A 23,036-nucleotide genomic window follows, 5' to 3' on the forward strand; every position below is an offset into this window, starting at 1 on the left:
AGCATGCTTTTTAGAGACAGGCTTTGGTGGGCTGGATTATTCTCATATTTTTTTAAAGCATATAAGCAACTAAATTCCAGTAAACTTTTGACTGCTTTAGAAGTGATTTCACAGCCTATCTTTACAGATGGAGAATTGTGAAGGTTAAAAGATTAACCTCTGTCAATATCAAGAATTATGAAAATGGGATACAAAATGTTCTTAAAGGGTCTTTAGTTCAGACTTTCAGAAAATAGCTTAACTTGCTGCCTTTAAAAATTTCACATGCTAATACATTTTCTTAATGACTACTGTTAATACTGTACCGTTGGATATTTGTCATAACTTATGTAATTATTTTTCATGTAAACTATTACAGCAATGATAATTATTTTATTCCAATCTGACATTTAGTAGGAGCTTTGGGTTAGTTTGGTAGATAAAAACAGATTAAAGAACTCTTCATTTGATCTAGACTATTTGTAAGGCTAATGAAATTAGTATCTGAGTTGTTATTAAATGATAAAGATTTGTTAGAAAGTTTTAAAGGTACATTAAATTTCCACTGGATATTTTAGCCAGTTTTAAATATACGTGTTAAACACACCAAAAAGAACAAACACTCCACATGCCTGCCAGTTTACTACTTTTACCACTAAATATTGTGCTCTTTCCTTTTAGTTGCCTGCCAATAAAGATGCCTTTCGAAAGACATGGAATCCCAAGTATACACTACGTAGCCATTTTGATGGAGTACGGGCATTAGCTTTTCATCCTGTAGAACCTGTGCTGGTTACTGCTTCTGAGGACCATACCCTGAAACTTTGGAACCTGCAAAAAACAGTTCCTGCCAAAAAGCAAGTGTTTTAATGTTAGCCTGGTGTATTTCTTCCAATTTGGTAATATAAGTAATTATTCCTCTTATTGTTGCTTATCTTTAATGCACACATTTGATCTAATGACTATTTAATATCAACCAGTGATTTATAGTTATTTAATTGCTTTCTCTTTCCCTACCTTTTTTCCCCCTCTTTTAGGAGTGCCTCTTTAGATGTAGAGCCTATCTACACATTTAGGGCCCACATGTAAGTTTTACTGAATTGGCATTTAATTAACAATCATTGTTAAATATTATTTATCAGTTCTCAAACCTTGTAATTTTCTCAATGTTTGTTTTAGAAAAGACATATTACTTGAATACTAGCTATATAATAATTTTATTGGTGAGAATATGAATGTAATAGTAACATTCAGACCAGATGGCAGTAGTTCATGCCTATAATCCCAGGACTTTGGGAGGCTGAGGCAGGCAGATCACTTGAGTTTGAGATCAGCCTGGCAAACATGGTAAAACTCCATCTCTACCACAAAATACAAAAATTAGCTGGGCGTGGTGGCATGCGCCTGTGGTCTAAGCTACTTGGGATGCTAAGGCAGGAGAATCACTTAATCCCAGGAGGTGGAGGTTGCAGTGAACCAAGATCACCACCACCACTACACTTCAGCCTGGGTGGACGATAGAGTGAGACCCTGATTTAAAAAAAAAAAAAAAAAACACCCACCATTCAGATGTATATGTTCTCTTAAAACAGTTTTTAGATATAAATTCAGAGGTTGGGAGAATGGAGATTTGAGTTCCTTCTTAGAATTTATCAGTAACTTTTTTTCACTCTCTCTTTCTACAATAGTGGCCCTGTTCTGTCCTTAGCTATTAGTTCTAATGGAGAACAGTGTTTTAGTGGTGGTATTGATGCAACCATCCAATGGTGGAATATGCCGAGTCCCAATGTGGATCCGTATGATACATATGGTAAGTAAAAGGATCCAAATGCATTTTTTTTTTAAGTGAATGGAGCTGACAAAAGTGAATGCCTCAAATATAATTACAAGATTATTTAAACCTATGTCAGTTACCTCATTTAGTTCTTCAGTTTGCTAATAAATTGGTTATTAAAGAGAAAAGTTAGGAAATATCATGCCATGGTTATTTAAGCCTATGAATTGACACTTTCTCTGTTAAAAAAAAAAAAAAACTATATTAATTAAAATGTTGATTTAGATAGTAGTTACAAAAAGGAGAAGGAAACAAAATATAATCTAAATAAGAAAATTTTAAACTTAAGAAATAGTTTATATATTTCAAAAATACCAAGCAAAAGACAATAGAAACAACAGCAAGGGTGTAAATCATTACAACTTTTTGGAGCCAAAAAATTTTTTGTTATTCTTAGCTCATATCTACAAAAACATTTTTAATTTCAAAAAACAAACAAAAACCTCTTTTGACTTACAAATGGAGCTTTTAGAAATCTGTTCTACAGAAAAGACCTACCTGCACTTGTGTTCAAATATATTTGTAAGGACATTGTTAATAATTATAAAACATTAAAACAAAATGTCTGTGAACTCTGTTCTTTTTATTTAACACACGCTTTGTGTCCACATTAGCTAGGCATTGTGGTAAGTACTATGTCAAGAAATAAGATTTAGTCTAATGGAAAGTAGAGATATAAAACAAATAAGCAAGGCGATGGGATGTGTAGTTACAAATTGTGATAAATGATAAGACGATAGGGTTTTGCTTGTGAGGGTCATAAGATGGGAATGCCCCTGGAACGTAGAAATATCCCACCATGGGCGAAAGTTCCCGAAGACCTGAAAGATCCAGAAGTGTTCCAGGTCCAGACGTGGCTGCTGGAAGCCATGTTTGGCCGGGACGGATGTCGAATCCCTTACATCGAGCAGGTGAGCAAGGCCATGCTCGATCTGAAGGCTCTGGAGTCTCCAGATTTCACTGAGGTTGTGGTTTACAGCTCCTGTACATACAAGCTTCGGGCCAAGCGGATACCCCAGCCTATGGCTGAGTGGCACCGCCAGCAACCAGGAACGACGGATGCTCAAACTTGAGGAAGCCATGAATGCCTTCGAACTAAGCCCTTGGATGAACTGAACCAGCTTCTAACCAGGATGAAGGCCAGGATGTAGAGATTAGTTTGTGGCCAGAGCTGGAGTGATTTCTCCAGCTTGGTTTAAAACCTGTTCCAAGCCTGAGGAGTTGAGGGAAAATCATCTGTTTAGGTGTCTCTACCTTGGGTCTGAGTCTTGTTGTGAATATCTCTTTGATAGTTGCCAATAAAAGTTTTTCTTCCCCATTTTAAAAATTAAAGAAAAAACAACGATAGAGTACTGTAAGAGGGAGTAAAAGGCAGAACCTTCTCTAGAAGAATTAAGAAAGGTCTATCTAAAATTGTGACATTCAAGCCAAAATCTGAAGAATAAAAGCTACTTTCAGTAAAGAGTTTTAAGCCATGAAGTTATCTGATAAATGTAAGGTTTTTAAAAGGTGACTGTGTCTGGTGTGAGAAGAATAAATTGGGGGTGAGAAGAGTGGAAAGAGAAATACCATTTAGGAGGCTGCTGTCATACAATAGTCCAGTAAACTAGGTGACAGACAATATTGCCAAGGTTAGAGTGGTGGTAGCAGAGCAGTTAGAAGTGGTTTTAAGATATACACTGGGGAAGTGTGGTAGAATAGAAAGGATTTATTGATAAATTATGTTGAGTAGATAAAGTGATGAGTGAGTGACTCTTAATTTGGTTGTATGTGTTTTTTAATTAACTGCTTTATAAGAGATGTAATTTGCATATCACAAAATTCACCCTTTTAAAGCATACAGTTCAGGCTGGGCACAGTGGCCCACGCCTGTAATCCCACCACTTTGGGAGGCCGAGGTGGCGGGAGAATCACTTGAGGCCAGGACTTCGAGACCAGCCTGGGCAACACAGTAAGACCCGATGTCTACCAAAAATTTAAAAATCAGCCACATGTGGTGGCATGTGCCTATAGTCCCAGATGCTCAGAAGGCTGAGCTGGAAGGATCACTTGAGTATAGGAAGTCAAGGCTGTAGTGAGCTATGATGGTGCCAACCTGGGCAAAAGAGCGAGAACCCATCTCTCTTTCTTCCTTTTCTTTCCTTTTTCCCCTTTCTCTTTTCCCTTTCCCCTTTCCCCTCCTTTCGTTTCTTTTGAAAAGCAAGTTATATCTCAATAAAACATTTAATTAAAGAAAGAATTTTGTAAAAGTTACGATAATCGTTTTACTCCTAGTCATTTTTTTTGAAGTGCTTTTCTTTTTTTTTTTTTTTTTTTTTTTTTGAGACCGAGTTTCACTCATGTTACCCAGGCTGGAGTGCAGTGGCATAATCTCGGCTCACCGCAACCTCCGCCTCCTGGGTTCAGGCAATTCTCCTGCCTCAGCCTCCTTGAGTAGCTGGGATTACAGGCACGCACCACCATGCCCAGCTAATTTTTTGTATTTTTAGTAGAGACGGGTTTCACCATGTTGACCAGGATGGTCTCGATCTCTTGACCTCGTGATCCACCCGCCTCGGCCTCCCAAAGTGCTGGGATTACAGGCTTGAGCCACCACGCCCGACCTGAAGTGCTTTTCTTTTTTGAGACAGCGTCTCACTCTGTCTCCTAGGTTGGAGGGCAGAGGCGTGCTCTTGGCTTACCGCAACCTCTGCTGCCCAGACTCAAACCATACTCCTGAGTAGCTGGGACCACAGGTGTGAGCCACCACACCCCATTAATTTTTGTTTTTTTTTGTAGAAATGGTAGCCATGTAACCCAGGGTTCTCTCAAATTCCTGGGCTCAAGTAATCCTACAGCCTTGGCCTCCCAAAGTATTGGGATAACAGGCATGAGCCACAATGTGCAGCCACAAGACCCCATATCTTAAAAAAAAAGTTAATGATTAAAAATAAAGTCTACAGTTCAGTAGTTTTTACTGTGTTCACAAAGTTGTGCAGCCATCATCACTAATTTCAGAACATTTTCATTATCAGTTCTGAGTGTTTGACAAGAGTAACTGAGCATGTGATGGGAGCATTTATTGAAACGGGGGCTGTGAGGAGATTTAAGATGGTGAGTTCAGATTTTAGGCATGTTAAACGATAACAGTATCAAGTAGGTAATATACAAATATGGAGCCCAAAGAGATCTCAATTGAAGATAAAAACATGGAGAGTCTTCTCTACTGATGATACATTAAGCTGTAAGAATGTGTGATACAGAGAGAATGTATTGTTTAATGTAAGAAGAGAAGACAACCTGGAACTAAAGTCCTCAGTAACTGACACTGGAAAGGTGGCTAGAGCAAGAGAGCCAACAAAGGAAACTGAGGAGGTATGAGCCAAGAGACAGACGGAAGTGCAGGAGAGTGTGAAATCATGGAAGCACGCTAAAGAAGAAAGCATTTTGAAAAGAAAGAAGCAGTCTGTACTTTCAAATGTTGCTGAGAGGTCTAATAATGTGATAGAAAGTTTCCTTTTTATAAGTGACTAGCAAGTCACCCAGGTCTTGGCCACGTAGAGGTTAGACGCTGGAGCTAAGACTGAAGGATGAACGGACTATCCATATAGTCTTCATGTCAGGCTATATGGATAAAAAGCGATATAATAGGAGCAACAACAACAACAAAATGTTTTGTATCATTGAAGAAAAGTATTAAATTTGAGAGTAAAGGAATCGTCATTAGTCATCTTAGTAAGGATTGTTTTGGTGTGGTAATGGTATCAGAAACCACTGGAGTGATTTGAAGAGTAAACAGGAGGTAAAAAGCACATTTTTGCCACTTGGTAGAAGGGGTGGTAGGGTAGGATTAATGAAGATTTCTTGTTTATGAGATTCTGGAACAAGGTGTTTTTTTTTTTTTTTTCCCCCGCTATAGTAATGATCCCAAAGAGGAGAGTTTGTTTAGTAGAGAATCAGTAAACATAATACCAAGTTAGTGCCATCTGGTACTAACACATCTGGTGGAATTGGCCTTTGATAGGATGGAGAACAGATTCATTGCTTGTATCGGGAAGCTAGGAGGAGGTACCTTTAGACACTCCTAATCATTTATATATTAATTAGGTAGCAAGAAGATGGGGGATAAGAAACATAGAGCATTATTTGAATGCTGTATTTTCTCTGTGAAGTATGAGGCATAGTCATTCATGAGGAAGAGAGGTTGGGAGCTGTGAGAATTGTGGAGATGATAAGAACCATTCATGGAAAGTGGGAGGAGTTTACTAGAGAAACAGGATTGTCAGACAAATTATGCTCAATGTTACTAGCTGTCAAATGTCTTATCAGTTAAGGAACAGATAAATAAAATATGATATATCCATATGGTAGAATATTATTTGGCACTAAAAAAAATGTACTGATACATGCTCCAACATGGATAAACCTTGAAAACATGTTCATTGACGAGGAGGTCAAGGCTGCAGTGAACTGTGACTGTGCCACTGCACCCCAACCTGGGTGACAGAGCAAGACCCTATTTCCAAGTCTTGCTCTGTTGCCCAGGCTGGAGTGGAGTGGTACAATCTTGACTTACTACAGCCTCCACCTCCCAGGTTCAAGTGATTATCCTGCTTCAGCCTGCTGAGTAGCTGGGATTACAGGCGTGCACCACCATGCCCAACTAATTTTTGTATTGTTAGTAGAGATGGGGTTTTACTGTGTTGGTCAGGCTGGTCTTGAACTGACCTCATGATCCGCCCACCTCAGCCTCCCAAAGTGCTGGGATTACAGACGTGAGCCACTGCGCCCAGCCAAGACCCTGTTTCAAAAAGAAAGAAAGGAAACATACTCAGTTAAAGATCCCAGTCACAAAAGACCACATATTATATGATCCATTTATAGAAAATGTTGAGAATAGACACGTCTATAGAGACAGTATTAGTTGTTGCCTAGACTTATGGAAAGGTGGGGAGGAGGAAATGGGGGAAGCGACTAATGAGTGATGAAAGTTTCCTAAAATTGATTGTCATGATAATTATATAACTCTCTGAACAACGTACCAAAAATGATTGAATTACATACTTTAAATGAGTGAGTTGTATGGTATGTAAATTATTATCTCAAGAAAGCTGTTTTTTTTTTTTTTTTAAGCATATGTTTCTTTATTGAAAATTGTGAAAATACAGAAAAATGTTGATGGGAGGAGGGGATAAAAATAGGCCATAACTCTACTCTTAGATGTAGCCACTGTGTACACTTTGGTTTATCTTCTTATGGCCTTTATTTGTGTTCATAACACTCAGTTATATGGTAAGCTTTCTTTATCAAAGTATCTTTTAAACTTCTTTAACCTAATTTTTTGTTTGTTTTTTTCCCAGAGCCAAATGTTCTAGCTGGCACTTTAGTTGGTCATACAGATGCAGTTTGGGCTCTTGCTTATAGTGGCATAAAAAATCAATTACTGTCTTGTTCAGCAGATGGCACTGTTAGATTATGGAATCCACAAGAAAAATTGCCATGTATTTGCACTTACAATGGAGATAAAAGTAAGTAAATTTTGCATCTGTGAGAAAATTTTTTTTTTTTTTTCAATTTGGAATATATAAAGGGCAAAGTAATTGATTTATTTACTCCTCCAAAAAGATATATTGAAATAATTTTGTAAAATTTATTTTTTTCTTTTTCCTTTTACTCCTAGTCATTTTTTTACTCCTAGTCATTTTCTTAAGTGCTTTACAACTATATCCCACAGTGCAGTGCTTTTTTTTTTTTTTTTTTTTTTTACCTATTTTATATTCCAGTTTTTTAAAATGTAAAACTGCTTATATATAATAGTGCAGTAGACAAATAAGGATACTCTTAGGGACACCACCTGTTCCACACGACTACCCAACCCACAAAGTCTGAAGGGATCATAGTCTCAAGCATACCTATAAACCATGTGTTCCATGACCCTGAGCATCCTAGTTGAGCAGTCCAGCCATAATTATTGAACCTCTAACTGGAAAAGTGCAAATTGGGTTATTTTAATCATTTTAAGTATTTTCCTATTAAAAAAGGATTTAACCAGTTTACCTTTTGAAGACATTTACTGGTCTTATTTTCCAAGTCATTTTAAATTTTTTAAATTAAACCTTTTATTTGTATATAAAAATACATATTATTTTAAAACATTTTAGGTGAGTAGTATATGTATAATTTTGTGTCTCTTAGATACCTTAGTGATCCTACTAATTTTCAGTTATCCAAGCTTTAGAAGTAAGAATTCATTTAGGTATTTGTTTCTGGCTTCATCTAGATACTTAATTAGCTTGGCTCCATATTTCATTTAATTGTGCATTGATTTGGCTAGTTTAATTTAGTATGTTAAGGAGAGAAATTGCTACTCAGGCCATTTTAGGGGGAAGTACTGCATCAGCTGATTCCAGAGTCCAAGCCATTTTCATGAGTCCATAAATTTGACTTGTATTAGCTGCTTGATAAAAGCCTACAGAGATCTCTGACAGGTAAACCAGTCTCCCAAAACAGTTATGTGAGAATGCCAATTTATCATTTTACAGTAAGAAGTATAACTGGCAAGTTGGCCAAAAGACTAGGATTTTATTTAATCCTTTAGAAGAAAATGTGTAGTAAAACAAATAAGTTTTGCATGTATTTACTGTTTATGAACCCTGTAGATACATTTTTCTTATAATGTTAAATAAAATGCTATAAATAAAGTTTTTAAATGATTGAGGAAAAAATATTTCTTGATAACAGTATTTCAAGAATATTTCAATTCCTTTTTCTGATTAGAAAAGTAGAGATTTCAAAATTACTTTGTTTACATTGTCTGTCTTTGGGCTCATTTCAGAGCATGGAATACCTACATCAGTTGACTTCATAGGCTGTGATCCAGCTCATATGGTAACCTCTTTCAACACTGGTAGTGCAGTAATTTATGATTTGGAAACATCACAGTCATTGGTGATACTTTCATCACAGGTAGATTCTGGTAAGTGTTCATGGAGTTTGTTTGAAACCTTGAAAAGGATTATTACACAATAGAGGGTGATCTTTTAGCTAATTTTCATATTTTGACTACTTAAATTTAGGATGGCAAAATTGTTTCATAATGTTACAATTATTTCTGCTTTCTTCAAATTGTGCCTAAAAGCTTGGGTGGACATAAAAGAAAAGAGGAACGACTAGAGCAATATGAAGGTCAAAGTAGAGAAAATAACATAATGAACCTGATATACTCATAATTCAGCTTAAATACCTGTCTTTAAATGTCCAGGATTGTACATGCAGTATGTGGTGTGTGTTTTACAGTTTATTTAGATAGGATCACATAAGATTTATGTATTGCAGTTGGTTGATAGGTCTTTCAGTTCTCTCTTTATCCATGGATTCCCTTTCATCTCTTTTATATTCCTTTGTTTTAAATGAAGAAATTGGCTAGTTTGTCTTGTCAAGTTTCCCATAGTTTGGATTTTGCTAGTTGCATCCCTGTGTTATTTAACGTGCTTCTCTGTTTTCTGTGAATTAATTGTAGATCTAGAGACTTACTCAAATTCAGATTCACTGTTTTTTTTCCTCTTTTTAAAATTTTAAAATGTTTTTGGCAACTCTACTTCGTAAATAATTTGTGAGCTTTTATCAGAAGTAAGTATTTTCTGGTTGTTTATATTTTTGTGATGCTTTCAGTCTTGATTATTGCCTGGGTTCATTAATTCATTTTCTACTGAAAAATGATTTCCTAATTTTATCATTCCCTCTCCATTTATTAGCTAGATTATTCCTATAAAAAGGAACATCTCCTTATCAGTAATTTGGTTACCTTGGGGTTAGTGTGTATTAAGGAAAGGCAAGATAAATGATTGGGTTTTGGTTTTCACCTTTATTTACCAGTTTTCAAAATATTGAGGTGGTTTGCTAGCACCCTCTACAGGTGACCAGTTTGTCTTGGGTGTTGTTTTTGGTATCATGGTACTCTCTCATGGTTGTAAATGTATTTGATATGTTTGAATTCATTGCAGGTATAATTTTTATCGCTGCTCAGATCCTTTCATTTTGGCCAGTGGGGCTAATTCAGTGGGGCTCAGGTTGGCTCCTGAGTCCTTTTGCCATGACCCTGGTAGTTGTTGGTAGCTTACTGTTATGATATATGACAAGATGTTTTAGGTTCATCTTGTTCATTTTGTGCCCCCAGATCTGAAATCAGCTATTTATCTAAGGAGTTGTGGTTTCTTTGAGTGGGAAATGGCATTTAGAGACTGCAGTTGGGGTGCTAGGCTGTTGGGTTGATCCTCATGGTCTTCATGGCTCCTGCATTGTTCATTATATTAGGGTTTTTCAATGGACAGAGCTAGTAAATAAGCATTTTTTTAAAAGTAAAATACCTCCACTTCAAATTCAGAGTTATCTTGGTTCTCAACAGAATTGTTTCTCATTTGATTTATCCCACAGTATACACAGAGTCGTCTCAATAATAGTACCATTACCACCAAAAGACTGAATATTGATAATAAAACTTTGTACTTAGGGTATGTTCCATAGGGATATACAATCTAATTACTGTGCTTTAAAGTCACTTGGAATAGTTTCTTCCTTTGTAGCTGTCCCACCAGTTGGATATACTTAAGTTCGTTTGTTTAATTTTATTTTTGATTTTCATTAATTTGTTTTAGAAAAACAACTGTCGGTTGGGTGCATTGGCTCATACCTGTAATCCCACCACTTTGGGAGGCCAAGGCAGGAAGATAGCAGGAGGCTAGGAGTGGAGACCAGCCTGGTTGGCTGGGTGCAGTGGCTAACACCTGTAATCCCAGCGCTTTGGGAGGTTGAGGCGGGCGGATCACAAAGTCAGGAGATCGAGACTATCCTGGCTAACACGGTGAAACCCTGTCTCTTTTAAAAATACAAAAACTTAGCCAGTTGTGGTAGTGCATGCCTATAGTCCCAGCTACTCGGGTTGCCAAAGCAGTTGAATCACTTGAACTTGGGTTGTGGAGGTTGCAGTGAGCCGAAATTGCGCCACTACCCTCCAGCCCGGACAACAGAGCAAGACTCCGTCTCAAAAAAAAAAAAAAAAAAAAAAAGGTTTAAAAAATAAAATAGATCGAGACCAGCCTGGGCAACATAGTGAGACCGCATTTCTGCCAAAAACTTAAAAAATTAAGTGGGCATGTTGATATGTACCTGTAGTCCTAGTTTTGGAGACTGAGGCAGAAGAAGCACTTGAGCTCAGGAATTCAAGGTTACCGTGAGCTATGATTGCATCACTGCACTCCAACCTAGGTGACAGAGTGAGAGACCTTGTTTCTTAAAAAAAATTGTTTTATAATTATGTAAAATATTTACATGGTGCCATGGTCAGATCTTAAACCAAAATTACCTTCTAAGGTCTCTGTCCCAGTGTCTCCTCAAACTTATTTTTTTAAATGACCCTACATAGGTAACTATAACTGTGTGTGTGTGTGTGTAGATATATATTTTATGTGTTTAGGTATAATATATGAGTTGTGGTGCACATAGAGAATCATCTAAAGTCTATTAATATTGAAGATTTTTCTCTAATTTATTTGTTTTGATATTTCTCTGTTCTCCCTCATCTTTAATTAAAAAAAAAGTAACAGCTTACTGGTAAAGAAAAAAGTCTTATCTTTAAAGAGCATTAATTCAGTTCTTTGTTTTTTTTTTTTTTTTTTTTTTTGTGGTCAGTGTAGGTAGGATGGGGATTGTTCCTTATAAACGTATGACTAGCAGTTGTGAATGTTTTCCTTCTTTAAAGGCTTATAATTATTTTATGGCTGGGTGCAGTGGCTCCCGCCTGTAATCTCAGCACTTTGGGAGGCTGAGGTGGGTGGATCACAAGGTCAAGAGATTGAGACCATCCTGGCCAACATAGTGAAATCCCGTCTCTACTAAAAATACAAAAATTAGCTGGGCGTGGTGGTGCGCACCTGTAGTCCCAGCTACTTGGGAGGCTGAGGCAGGAGAATTGCTTGAACCCAGGAGGCAGAGGTTGCGGTGAGCCGAGATCGCGCCACTGCACTCCAGCTTGGCGCCTGGCGATGGAGCAAGACTCTGTCTTAAAAAATAAATAAAAATAAAAATTATTTTATGGACTCTTTATTAGAAGTAATAATTGTAGATATTTTAAAAATTCTAAACTACCTATAATAAAGGGCTGCATTAAAACACTGATCATTTTTTCTAAATTTGAGCCTAGTACAGTGTGTATTATAGGACATGATAATGTAAATACTTATTTTTTAAAAATCTGGAGTCCTTGTTCTCAGATTTTTTGTTTTATGCAAAAAGTTTGGTTTTTAATTATTTGTATATTTAAGCATGATTTAAAAAGCCATTTTCCAACTTCTTATTGAAGGTTTTAATTTTAACATATTGCCTTTATTTTTCAGGTTTACAATCTAATAATCATATCAACAGAGTAGTAAGTCATCCCACACTTCCTGTTACAATAACTGCTCATGAAGATAGACACATCAAATTTTTTGACAATAAAACGGGTAAGCAAATTGTTTTCTTTTCATGTTAGTAATACTGTAAATTTGAGATGATCAAAAATGCTATTTTATATAAGGTTTATTGAATTTTCAGATACAAGATTGCAAAATGAAACCATTTTAACTCAGAGTTTTGCTTTTTTTAATCTTGCATACTTATAATTTATGTTGTTTTATCCTTAACTAGACATAATACCTTGCCTAGCTAATATGATTTCTTCATGTCGTGCTAGTAAGTAGATCCTTCCATCTGAAATTTTTTCCTCATATTCTGTTATGAATTAAGTATGACGGAAGAGGTCTTGTTTTGGTGTTTGGCATTTCAGATGTATTTTTAAAACTATTTCTCAGTGGATCAAATGATGTTATAGTGCATAGTGTTTATTATCTTCCCTGTATTTCTTGTTGTAAGGAAATACACCAGTTGTATTGAAGTCAAATCAGATTTTAATTTAGCCGTAGATGTGTGATTGTTTTTGTTTGTTTTGGGCCTCTTTTATATCTAGTCATTACCTAGAATAGTATATCATATATTGCCTGTTCTCTTTCAGGAAAGGTCTGACAGCTAGAAAGGCTACTTTGAGGAGAGGCTAAAACAGGGTACTGAAGGACTTCTAAATAAGAAATGTAAATGTTAGTAGGAACACTGTTACAGGGTAACAAGTTATCAAGTAAGATAGTAACCCAGAATTATAGGTTTCTCTTTGAAGATTATATAGAAAATGGCAATACGTTTTAGTCTGTAGAGTCTTAACGATAAAACCCTTTTGTTCAAACAACACTTTCATGGACAGATTATTTTTAACAAATTGCAGACAAAATGAATATTTACAGGTCTACATTGTACACAGGACGTAAGATTCAAGTGGATGTTCTCTTTAAAAAAATATTTAAAAAAAAATTTTTTTTTTTATGGAGACAGGGACTCACTGTGTTGCCCAGGCTGTTCTTGGGCGGGGGGGAAAAACTGGACTCAAGCAGTCCTCCCATCTCAGCCTCCCAAAGTGTTGGGATTACAGGCATGAGCCACTGCGCCCGGCTGGTGTTCTCAATTTAACACTTTGTTTATTTATTTTTGAGACTGAGTTTCGCTCTTGTTGCCCAGGCTGGAGTGCAGTGGTGCAATCTCAGCTCACTGCAACCTCTGCCTCCTGGGTTCAAGGGATTATCCTGCCTCAGCCTCCTGAGTAGCTGGGATTACAGGCGCCTGCCACCACATCTAGCTAATTTTTGCATTTTTAGTAGAGATGGGCTTTCACCGTGTTGGCCAGGCTGGTCTTGAACCCCCGACCTCATGTGATCCATCTGCCTTGGCCTCCCAAAGTGCTGGGATTACAGGCATTAGCCACCATGCCCAGCCTCAATTTAACACTTTATCAAATCACTCCTCCCCTTTGAACTATTTTTATGAAACCGAAAGTGTTTTCCTCTGCTACAAAAGCAGAGGGGTTAATTTCCTTTGTGTTTCTAAAAAGATTTCTTTTTACTAATTATTGATGATTTACAGTTATATAGGAAAGTGCAGGAATTCCAGTAGTTATATTAAAAGGTGAGAGTCTGTAGAGCTATTTTATTAACAGAAATCAAGAAAGTGGTCAGTAAATGTTTATTCAGTCTCAATGAGCATATTCTTTCAAATTGTTTCCAAACTCCACCTATTTATTCTTTCTGTTAACTAGTCTAGGAACTAGTAGTATGAAGATAATTGAAGCAGTATGCTCCAAATAATAGGAAAAAAAAAAAAATCCTTTTGTTTTTTTTTTTTTGTTTGTTTGGGAATAGTTTTTTTTTTTTTTTGAGACAGAGTCTTGCTCTGTAGCCCAGAGCTGTAGTACAGTGGCATGATCTTGGCTCACTGCAGCCTCTGCCTCCTGGGTTCAAGTGATTCTGGTGCCTCAGCCGTCCACAGAGCTGGGACTACAGGTGTGTGCCACCATGCCTGGCTAATTTTTGTATTTTTAGTAGAGATGGGGTTTCACCATGTTGGCCAGGCTGTTCTCAAACTCCTGAGCTCAAGTGATCCGCCTCCCTCAACCTCCCAAAGTGCTAGGATTACAGGCATTATCCACCGCACCTGACCACAATGGAAAAACCTATTTCTCAATTGACATCCTCTCTGTCACCTTCTCTCTCTCCCTCCCTCCCCTCCCCCCCACACACACCCTGTTGAGTTACATGAAAGTATGAGTTATCTTCAGATAATGGTGTTTTCAAAGAAGTTCTTTAAAAATTCATTTAAATATGGTAAACTAGATTGTCCCCATAACTGCTATTTCTGGTTAGCTGTTTTGAATAGAGTATTATTTTATAAAATCAGTAGTAAATTTATTGAGCTTTTAAATCTGAAGCATGATAGAACTTTATGCTATGAATAGGTTTAATAAATATTTAAATGAGTAAATTTTAATAACAAAAATGTATTCAGCATTTTGTATTCTGTACTGTACTGGATACTATCATGTATAAGATGTGATTCCTGCTCTCTGTGGGCTTGTTGTCTAGAGGAAATAGCAGCAGGTGGGGTGTGTGTGTACACAAGATGAATCTTTACCTTAGGAATAGAAAAGTGTTCTGGGTTTGTTTGTTTTTAAGTGAAGGAAGTATTAGTAGGAAGTTAACAGGTATGGGGATATTTTGAGCAGAGGCGTGGTGGTAGGAACTTTTATAAGAACAGAAGTTTCTTATAGACAAAGCCAAAGACGTAAGTTTGGGGAAGGAAAACTTTTTAGAATCAGGTTAAGAATATTCGGTTTTTGTCTATGCTGCATTGTGTGGAAACCACTAAAAATATTTGAACAGGGGTTTGCAAAATTGGTTTAGAAAAATAAAGTCTTATTTTGCACTATATGATAGATTCTTGACTTTAAAGGATTTAAAGTTTTCAGTTTCTTCTATTTATTTCAGAAAGATCTTTAGGGCCCCTGGTTTGTAAAATTTTCATAGAGCTACAAATTTGAGTTTCCTATACTGTGAAAAACTTACAGAGTGATTCTGGAAGGACCTATAATATGAGTGAGGGATGTGGAGGGGTAGGAGGAAGATCTTGAAAAAGCTGTGGACTCATTCATTCAGCAAAATTTCTAGACTCTTTGCCATATTCTCGGCACAGCTCTTGAAGCTTGGTGAACAGAATGAAATGTCCTGTCCTCTTGGAGCTACTGACTAGGTAGCATATTGTCTACTTTGTGTGAGACATTGCTCTATTTTATTTACATATATTAATTCATTTGCTCTTCTAATAACTCTATAAGGTAGATACAGTACTATTATTATCCCCATTTTACATATGAGGTTAAAAAGCTTAAAGAAGTGACTTGTACAGTATTTAAACTCACAGTCTGTTTCCGTAGTTCACATTTGACAATTGGACATCTTCATTTTCTTTCCATTTAATAGAGGCCCACAATATTAGCCAGTAAAAGAGCTTCAGGTGCCAGCGAGGGGAGAATTGGCATGTGCAGTGGCATATGTCCAACCTTTATTTCCTTAGTCATAGGAGGAAAAAAATAGGATTAGTCTTGGTAGAGAAAAAGGTATTAGCAGAAGCATGAGGCCAAAATGAAATTGGTTAAATATGAGAAGCTGCAGGTATATGTTAGTGAAGGAGAGGTCCTAGTTACTGAAAGGGGTCAGAAGCTTTGTGATTTATGTGGTTATCAGTGGAAGCCCAACATACAACTTGGTCCAGCATTGTAGTCTTTATTCATGGTCCATATGAAGGGATTACTCACATTTTGAAGGGATTTTGTGACTCTGGAGAAGAAGGGTTAACTCTGAATTGACTTAAGATAATCAGGGTGAGGGTGAGGGTTAGTTTAGTGCACAGACTGGAGAACTGAAGTTAGACTTGGAAAATTATAGCATCCTTAAAGAAATGGGTAGTTCTTATTTTGGGAAAAAGTCTTTTGGTTTAGAGATATTAAACTTAGGAGATAGAGGATCATTTTCAAGAGAGAAATTTGAACTAGATCTGTGAATTAAAACAGCATCAAGGCTAGGTGTGATGGCTTATACCATAATCCCAGCACTTTGGGAGGCTGAGGCAGGAGAATTGCTTGACACCAGGAGTTTGAGACCAGCAGCTCCTTTCAGTTTGAGGGTAGGCAACAATGTGAGATTCTGTCTCTACAAAAAATTTAAAAATTTTTAGGCATGGTGGCGTGTGCCTGTGATCCCAACTGCTGCATGGGAGGGTTGCTTGAGCCCAGGAGTAAGGTTGCAGTGAGCCATGCTGGTGCCACCTACTCTGGCCTGAGTGACAGAGCAAGACCTTGTCTCAAAAATATAAATAAAATAAATTTTAAAAATAAAACTAAATATCACAGATTTGACATAAGGAAAGCTAATGATGCCTGGTATTTAACCCATAATATTTCAAAAGTATTAGGGAGGCCAACCATTTTATATGCTGTGATCTTTTATAGGAATCTTGAGAGGAGTGGATTCTAGAACTGAAAGATAAATTATATTGAACTGAGCAATTGAAGATAGTTTGTTGAAGATTTTCCTGTTTTTTGGGGCTAGCAGAGTAGAACTTCTAAGATTATTCTGTTTATTACTCTTCATATTAATGAGAGACAGTTGTGGTTTGAAATGAGAGACTTCTTTAATTTGTCTTCAACTGATAAGTGTTTAATAGTGCCAGAAAGTGATAGGACTTTTTTTCTTTTTTGAGACAGAGTCTCACTCTGACACCCAGGCTGGAGTGCAGTGGCTCGATCTTGACTCACTGCAACCTCCACTTCCCAGGTTCAAGTGATTCTCCTGCCTCAGCCTCCCTAGTAGCTGGGATTACAGGTGCCCACTGCCACACCTGGATAATTTTTGTATTTTTAGTAGAGGCGGGGTTTCACCATGTTGGCCAGGATGGTCTCGAACTCCTGACCTCAGATGATCTGCCCGCTTTAGCCTCTCAAAGTACTGGGATTACAGGCATAAGCCACTGTGCCTGGCCTGCTATATTACCTTTTATAGGTTTTTTGGAGTGTATTTTTGCATATTTTATTATGCTGCGGTTTTGTATTCAAGTCAACAGCTACAGCCCCATCACAAATAACAAAACTAGACCTCTTTCATATCCTAGTGTAGAGTATCATCAGGGGACCAGAGACATGGCCAATGATTATAATTAGAATTTTGAGGAAAGCTTGTCTTTCATTAGGGACATCCCAGGCATTCGAGTAATAGGCTCATTGCTGAGTGAAAAGAGAGTAACTTATAAAAGTGTCAGTGTTTCTATTTTATTCCCTTTCCTTTTCCTATAAAATCAGTTTATAATGCTTTCTTTCCATCCAAAGCATATATTGCCATTGTAGGATGCCCTTGCCCCAAAGTATCTGTGCAATATGACTTCGTATTCACAACTTGTCTCTTAAATCCCACTTGCTGTTGAATTCCATTTGCTTGCCAAATCTTTACTGAAGATACTCATTAAATCATGTTTTTCAGAGCAGTGTTTTTGTTCATATCTGGGGAAATCTAGAGTAATTTGTTTACCCCCTTCTTTCTTTTTTAGTGTATGTAAAATGATTATATTTCAAAGTATAAGTGAAGTGAACTTGATACTGGAATGTTTAGGTAGAATTATATTTTCTGTTGAATTACATTTTCTGGTGATTTATTTATTGTTAGCCCAGTATATAAAATAGTCTTAAGGTCTGTCACTAACACTTTTCCTTCCTTCCTTCTTCCCTCCCTCTTTTTTCTTTCTTCTCTTTTCTCTTTCCTTTCCCCTTTCCTTTCAGTTTTCCTTTGCTTTCTTAACAGCATTTCACTATGTTGCCCACGCTAGCTAGAGTACAGTGGCTACTCATAGGCACAATCATAGTGCACTGCAACCTTGAACTCCTAGGTTCAAGTGATTCCCTGACCTCAGCCTCCTGAATAGCTTGGGACTACAGACACACCTCACCACACTTGGCTTATTTAATACCATTTTACATGATCTTAAGCCTTTGATGCAATCCTATTGTCATCGTTTTACAGTGTCTGTCAGATATTGTCAAATACCTGTTACACAGATGTCTTTTTTAGGAGTAATTATCAGAGAAAATTCTGCATTTAAATTAAAATTCTCTTGAAAACATTACTATAGTAGATTTACCCTTAAAACATTGCATTTTTTTTTCATGTCTCTATTATTAAACACAATTATAGGCATACCCATTTTTAGACTGCACTCTAGCCCGGGCACTAAGCAACACCCCTGTTCTCTCTCCCTCTTCCTCTGCCTCTTACTTCCTCTCCTTCATTCTTTTTTCTTTTTTTTTTTTTTTATTTCTTCTTAAAAAAAACAAAAACAAAAAAACATTGTATTAAGTGAAAGAAGCCAGACACAAAAAGCCACATATTGTATGAGTTCACTTACAGGAAGCATCCAGAATAGACCAGTCTATAGAAAGAGTCGATTAGTGGTGGCCAGGGCTTGGAGGGACAAATAGGAGTGACTGCTTAATTGGGTATGGGGCTTCCTTTTCCAGTGATGAAAATGTTCTGAACTATAGAGAATGGTGATGGTTGCATAACACAGTGAATGTTCTGAAAGACACTAGATTGTATACCCAGATGTTTACAGTGTAAATTTTATGTTGTGTATATTTTACCACAATAAAAAAAATTGCTATAGTGATTGTTTATTTTGATGCTATATTGTAGTTTCTGTTCTCTCAAGTTAGTATTTGTGAAAACTTAATCTTCTCTGTTATATTTTGTTTAGGTAAAATGATCCATTCTATGGTAGCTCATTTGGATGCTGTTACAAGTCTAGCAGTAGATCCTAATGGAATCTATTTGATGTCTGGAAGTAAGTCTTAAAGTTCTGTAGTGCCCACAAACTTAATAAAAGATTGTTACTCAGAAACAAACTTTATTTGTTCTTTTACAGGCCATGACTGTTCTATCAGATTATGGAATTTAGACAGCAAGACATGTGTGCAAGAAATAACAGCGCATAGAAAGAAATTGGATGAATCAATTTATGATGTTGCTTTCCACCCATCAAAAGCATATATAGCTAGTGCAGGAGCTGATGCCCTTGCCAAAGTATTTGTATGAATCAACAAAAACTTGCATCATAACAAGATATGCTTGGACAGAAAGAGGGTCTGCATCACTGCCATCAAAAGGGTTACTTATATGACACTACATGTGATCTGCCTGGTGAAGGCTGTTTGGGGCAGGCACAGATTGGTGGAAAACATCTTAATGTCAAGCTCATTAATTTAACTGTAATTACTGTATTTTGTGGGACAAAAAAAAAAGGACTCCAGTATTTGTGGCCTGTACTGGATATGAACTGAGCGTATGTCTGTTTATAGGTGTCTTTAAGCCAATGTGGAGTCTGATCTTTCAAAAAAGATTATATATTTTTTTTTTTTTGACTCTGTGTGCTGCCTTAGGGTTAGGAATGTGGTGCTCTTGTTGGGGGAAGTGAGCTCCAAGAGTAGCTTTTTTTCACCTCTTAGTGATCTTCTGTTCATCAGTTGAATGCCACAGATTCCCCTTTAAACTTATTTTGCTTTAAAAAAAAAAGAAAAAGAAAATTTAACTTAAAATATTTTAGCATTAGTTGCACAAAATGTTTGGATAAAATTCTAGTTTTTATAAGTCTTTTTATATATTTAGCCTGTCACAACAGTGCTCAAGATTGTATTGAAGTTTTTCTGCATTATATAACCCTAAAACACAGAGATCTCACTGACCAGCTGCCCTGTAACCACTTTCTTTCCTTCTTCTGCCTAATACAGCTCAGCTAAGTCTTTCCATAAAGATGCTAAATAACGTTCATCATCACATAAATGTCTTCATAAACCAAGGACTATTAAGTGTATTAAAATGAAACAGTGGGGTTTAGTACTCCAAATGAACTCTTAAAGAAAAAAACTAATCTTGGCATCCTATCACTATGTGATATTTTGTACATCTTACTGTATTTACAAGTTTATTTATCAAGGATTATCCATCTTGCTAATGGCCTATTATTTATTTCACTTTTTGTTGGTCTTTATATCCTTTTATTAATGTGCTAAAGGAACCTGTATATCTATTTTGGAACTCTTTGAATAGTCTAAAATAGACTAAAAATAGAATATTTTATAGTTTAAATTACAAACCAAGGTGGTTCCCCTAAGATACTTATCTTGGTTTACCATGATTCCAAGCAAAACTAACTTGTTCAAAAATATTTGGAGTAAAATTTTATTTGCATTACAAATAGGATACAAAAATAGTTGAATCAGGATACAGAAATCTGCTGTGTTTTGACTAGTTATCCCTGTTTTATTTTTTTAGATGTGCTTAATTTTATGGTGTAATTAAAGATTTTGTTTGTGTAATGCATGATTAAGACAATAAAGTATTTTTTCTAGTCTTCCGAGAAACTTTTCTGATCAGTTTGCGAGTTTTGATGAGTTTTGTAAGGTTTTTGTTTTACAGACTATGAATCAGCAAATTTTTAAGATTGTACCACATAGTAAACGTACAGCTGTTGAAAAAATAATGTATATAAAATGCATATAATAAATATTAAATTGTGTACCTGTATGTTACTGTTGGCTACATCATTTTGTGCTGAATAATAAAGTGCAATACTTTACTCTCCATAATTAAACCAGGAAATGGAGATTTCTTAGTCCTTCATTTTTATGCTGTTCTTTTAAACTTTACTACTTATCGATATTATAATAAGAGTAGATCAGTAACACTATTAATAATGTGCAAGTATTTCACCTAACTTAAAGATTTTTTAAAAGCTTCCATTAAATTATGGAATTCAGCATAACCCCCAAAAATGCACAGATTCAGTTTTAAATAATTTGCTTAGACATCCTGTTACTTTATTAAATCTGAATTTCAGTTCATGGCAGTGTTGTTCCTATTTGCCATACCTGTTTCCACAAAAAAAATTTAAGGAATAAACTACATTGAATATTGTTAGGTTGTTGTAAAAGTAATTATGGTTTTTAGCTATTTGTAATTGTGGTTTTTGCCATTGAAATGGCAAAAAACAGTGACTTTTGCACCAACTTATTAATTAAAAGTTGTTTTATAAAGTCAAACATTAATATTTTGAAACTTTCTTCAATAAGGTAATATCCTTTGTCTTTGAAGGGAATTACAGATGAAATTAGAAGGGAACACTAGAAAAATTACGTGTAAAATTCAATTTGAATGCTTGCTGCTGCTGCTGCGGGGAAAAATTGCATTGTATATTGAGACATTTTGTCATCTATTGTAAAAATCTAAGTGGCAATTTTAGTCATTGATGAAAAACTAAAACTTTCCAATTTTTTTTTTTTTTTTTTTTTTTGAGACAGCAGAGTTTCGCTCTTGTTGCCCAGGCTGTAGTGTAGTGGCTCGATCATGACTCACTGCAACCTCCACCTCCCAGGTTCAAGTGATTCTTCTGCCTCAGCCTCCCAAGTAGCTGGGATTACAGTCATGCACCACCATGCCCAGCTAATTTTGTATTTTTAGTAGAGACAGGGTTTCACCATGTTTGTCAGGCTGGTCTCTAACTCCTGACCTCAGGTGATCCACCTACCTTGGCCTCCCAAAGTGCCGTGATTACAGGTGTGAACCACTGCGCCCAGCAAGTTTTTTTTAAATTATCTTTTTTTGTTTTTCTGAACATTGAACTAAAGAACTAGCAGGGGTACTTTTCTCCTCTTTCTCCTGTTTCTTCTCTTTTGAAATAAAGAATAAACTTTTCCAAAGCTAGTATTGTTTCTAGCAGCTATTCCAACCCAGTGCATTAGTATTGATCTGAAATGTGATGATTATTGCAATGCATAAACATTGACCTATTTGGAGTGTATTAAAACTGAAATGGATAAAAATTAGTATATATATTTATTTTGTTCTTACCTCCTTTGGTTGTATTTTTCTCCAGTATTAAACATTTGGAAGAGACTAAAGGTATGCAAAAAAAAAAGTCTTATTTTCATTATGTGTGCTTCCATTTGGGACATGGGAAATTATATAGATTAATTTCACCATTAAATAGTACTTTATACAAATCTTAATATGTTGACTTTTTCCCTAATATGAAGTTAATCATATTCTGCCTCTCATATTTCATGTTGCTTTTCTCATTATTTCAAACTAGCTAACTTAGCCATTGAAAACTAACATTGCATTTAATGCATTAAGTTATAAATGGGCTAGCGTATTTGAAATCTAAGCATGCCTGCTTAAGTTGGATTGTAATACATCTTTCCTACTGTCTCCTATAGATAACCATTATCTTGATTATGTTTACTTATAAAATTATTGATAGTAAATCAAAGTTCTGATTTCTGCTCTCTTGCTGCTATTCCCTGTTTATGTCAGGTGACAAAACTTTGTCCATTATAAAATTAAAGAAAAAAACCACTTTCTTAAAGGGGCTAATGACTAGTAGCCAGGTTTTCATTAAAGCTTAAGTTTCCAAGAGGTTGTACTTCTGGCTGAGAGTTTTTGGTCTACTTACTGGGGAAAAATCATGTTATGCTAAACCCAGTTTTTATGATGTTTAATTAAAATTATCCTTGTTAGATGATTCAGTCATATTTGTAGCATTTTATAAAGGGGGAGGTTGTCTTCTCAAACTCCATTGGGAAAAATCATGCTAAACCCAGTTTTTATGATGTTTAATTAAAATTATCCTTGTTACATGATTCAGTCATATTTGTAGCATTTTATAAAGGGGGAAGTTGTCTTTTCAAACTCCATTTTCAAATTCAAATTTTTATGTAGTGATAAAGGCAATT

At 36.0% G+C, this 23,036-nt stretch overlaps 1 protein-coding gene and 1 pseudogene across 4 annotated transcripts in view; both read left to right on the forward strand.

Moving 5' to 3' along the window:
• Nucleotides 1-21,191, forward strand: part of STRN3 (striatin 3) — a 121,174-nt gene extending 99,983 nt beyond the window's left edge. For all 4 annotated transcript variants that reach the window (XM_032242613.1, XM_032242616.1, XM_032242614.1 and 1 more), the window contains 8 exons: nucleotides 661-836; nucleotides 1,017-1,064; nucleotides 1,668-1,789; nucleotides 7,153-7,320; nucleotides 8,628-8,768; nucleotides 12,184-12,291; nucleotides 19,004-19,090; nucleotides 19,172-21,191. In XM_032242613.1, coding sequence (XP_032098504.1) covers nucleotides 661-836; nucleotides 1,017-1,064; nucleotides 1,668-1,789; nucleotides 7,153-7,320; nucleotides 8,628-8,768; nucleotides 12,184-12,291; nucleotides 19,004-19,090; nucleotides 19,172-19,341 — 1,020 coding nt within the window. In that variant the 3' untranslated portion in view covers nucleotides 19,342-21,191. The remainder of the gene's footprint in view (nucleotides 1-660; nucleotides 837-1,016; nucleotides 1,065-1,667; nucleotides 1,790-7,152; nucleotides 7,321-8,627; nucleotides 8,769-12,183; nucleotides 12,292-19,003; nucleotides 19,091-19,171) is intronic.
• LOC116526311 lies at nucleotides 1,796-3,732 on the forward strand (annotated as a pseudogene).
• Nucleotides 21,192-23,036: the final 1,845 nt, after the last annotated feature.

Source organism: Sapajus apella, unplaced genomic scaffold (assembly GCF_009761245.1).
Source record: "Sapajus apella isolate SASKATOON/1434 unplaced genomic scaffold, GSC_monkey_1.0 scaffold50, whole genome shotgun sequence".
NCBI classification, from domain to species: domain Eukaryota; kingdom Metazoa; phylum Chordata; class Mammalia; order Primates; family Cebidae; genus Sapajus; species Sapajus apella.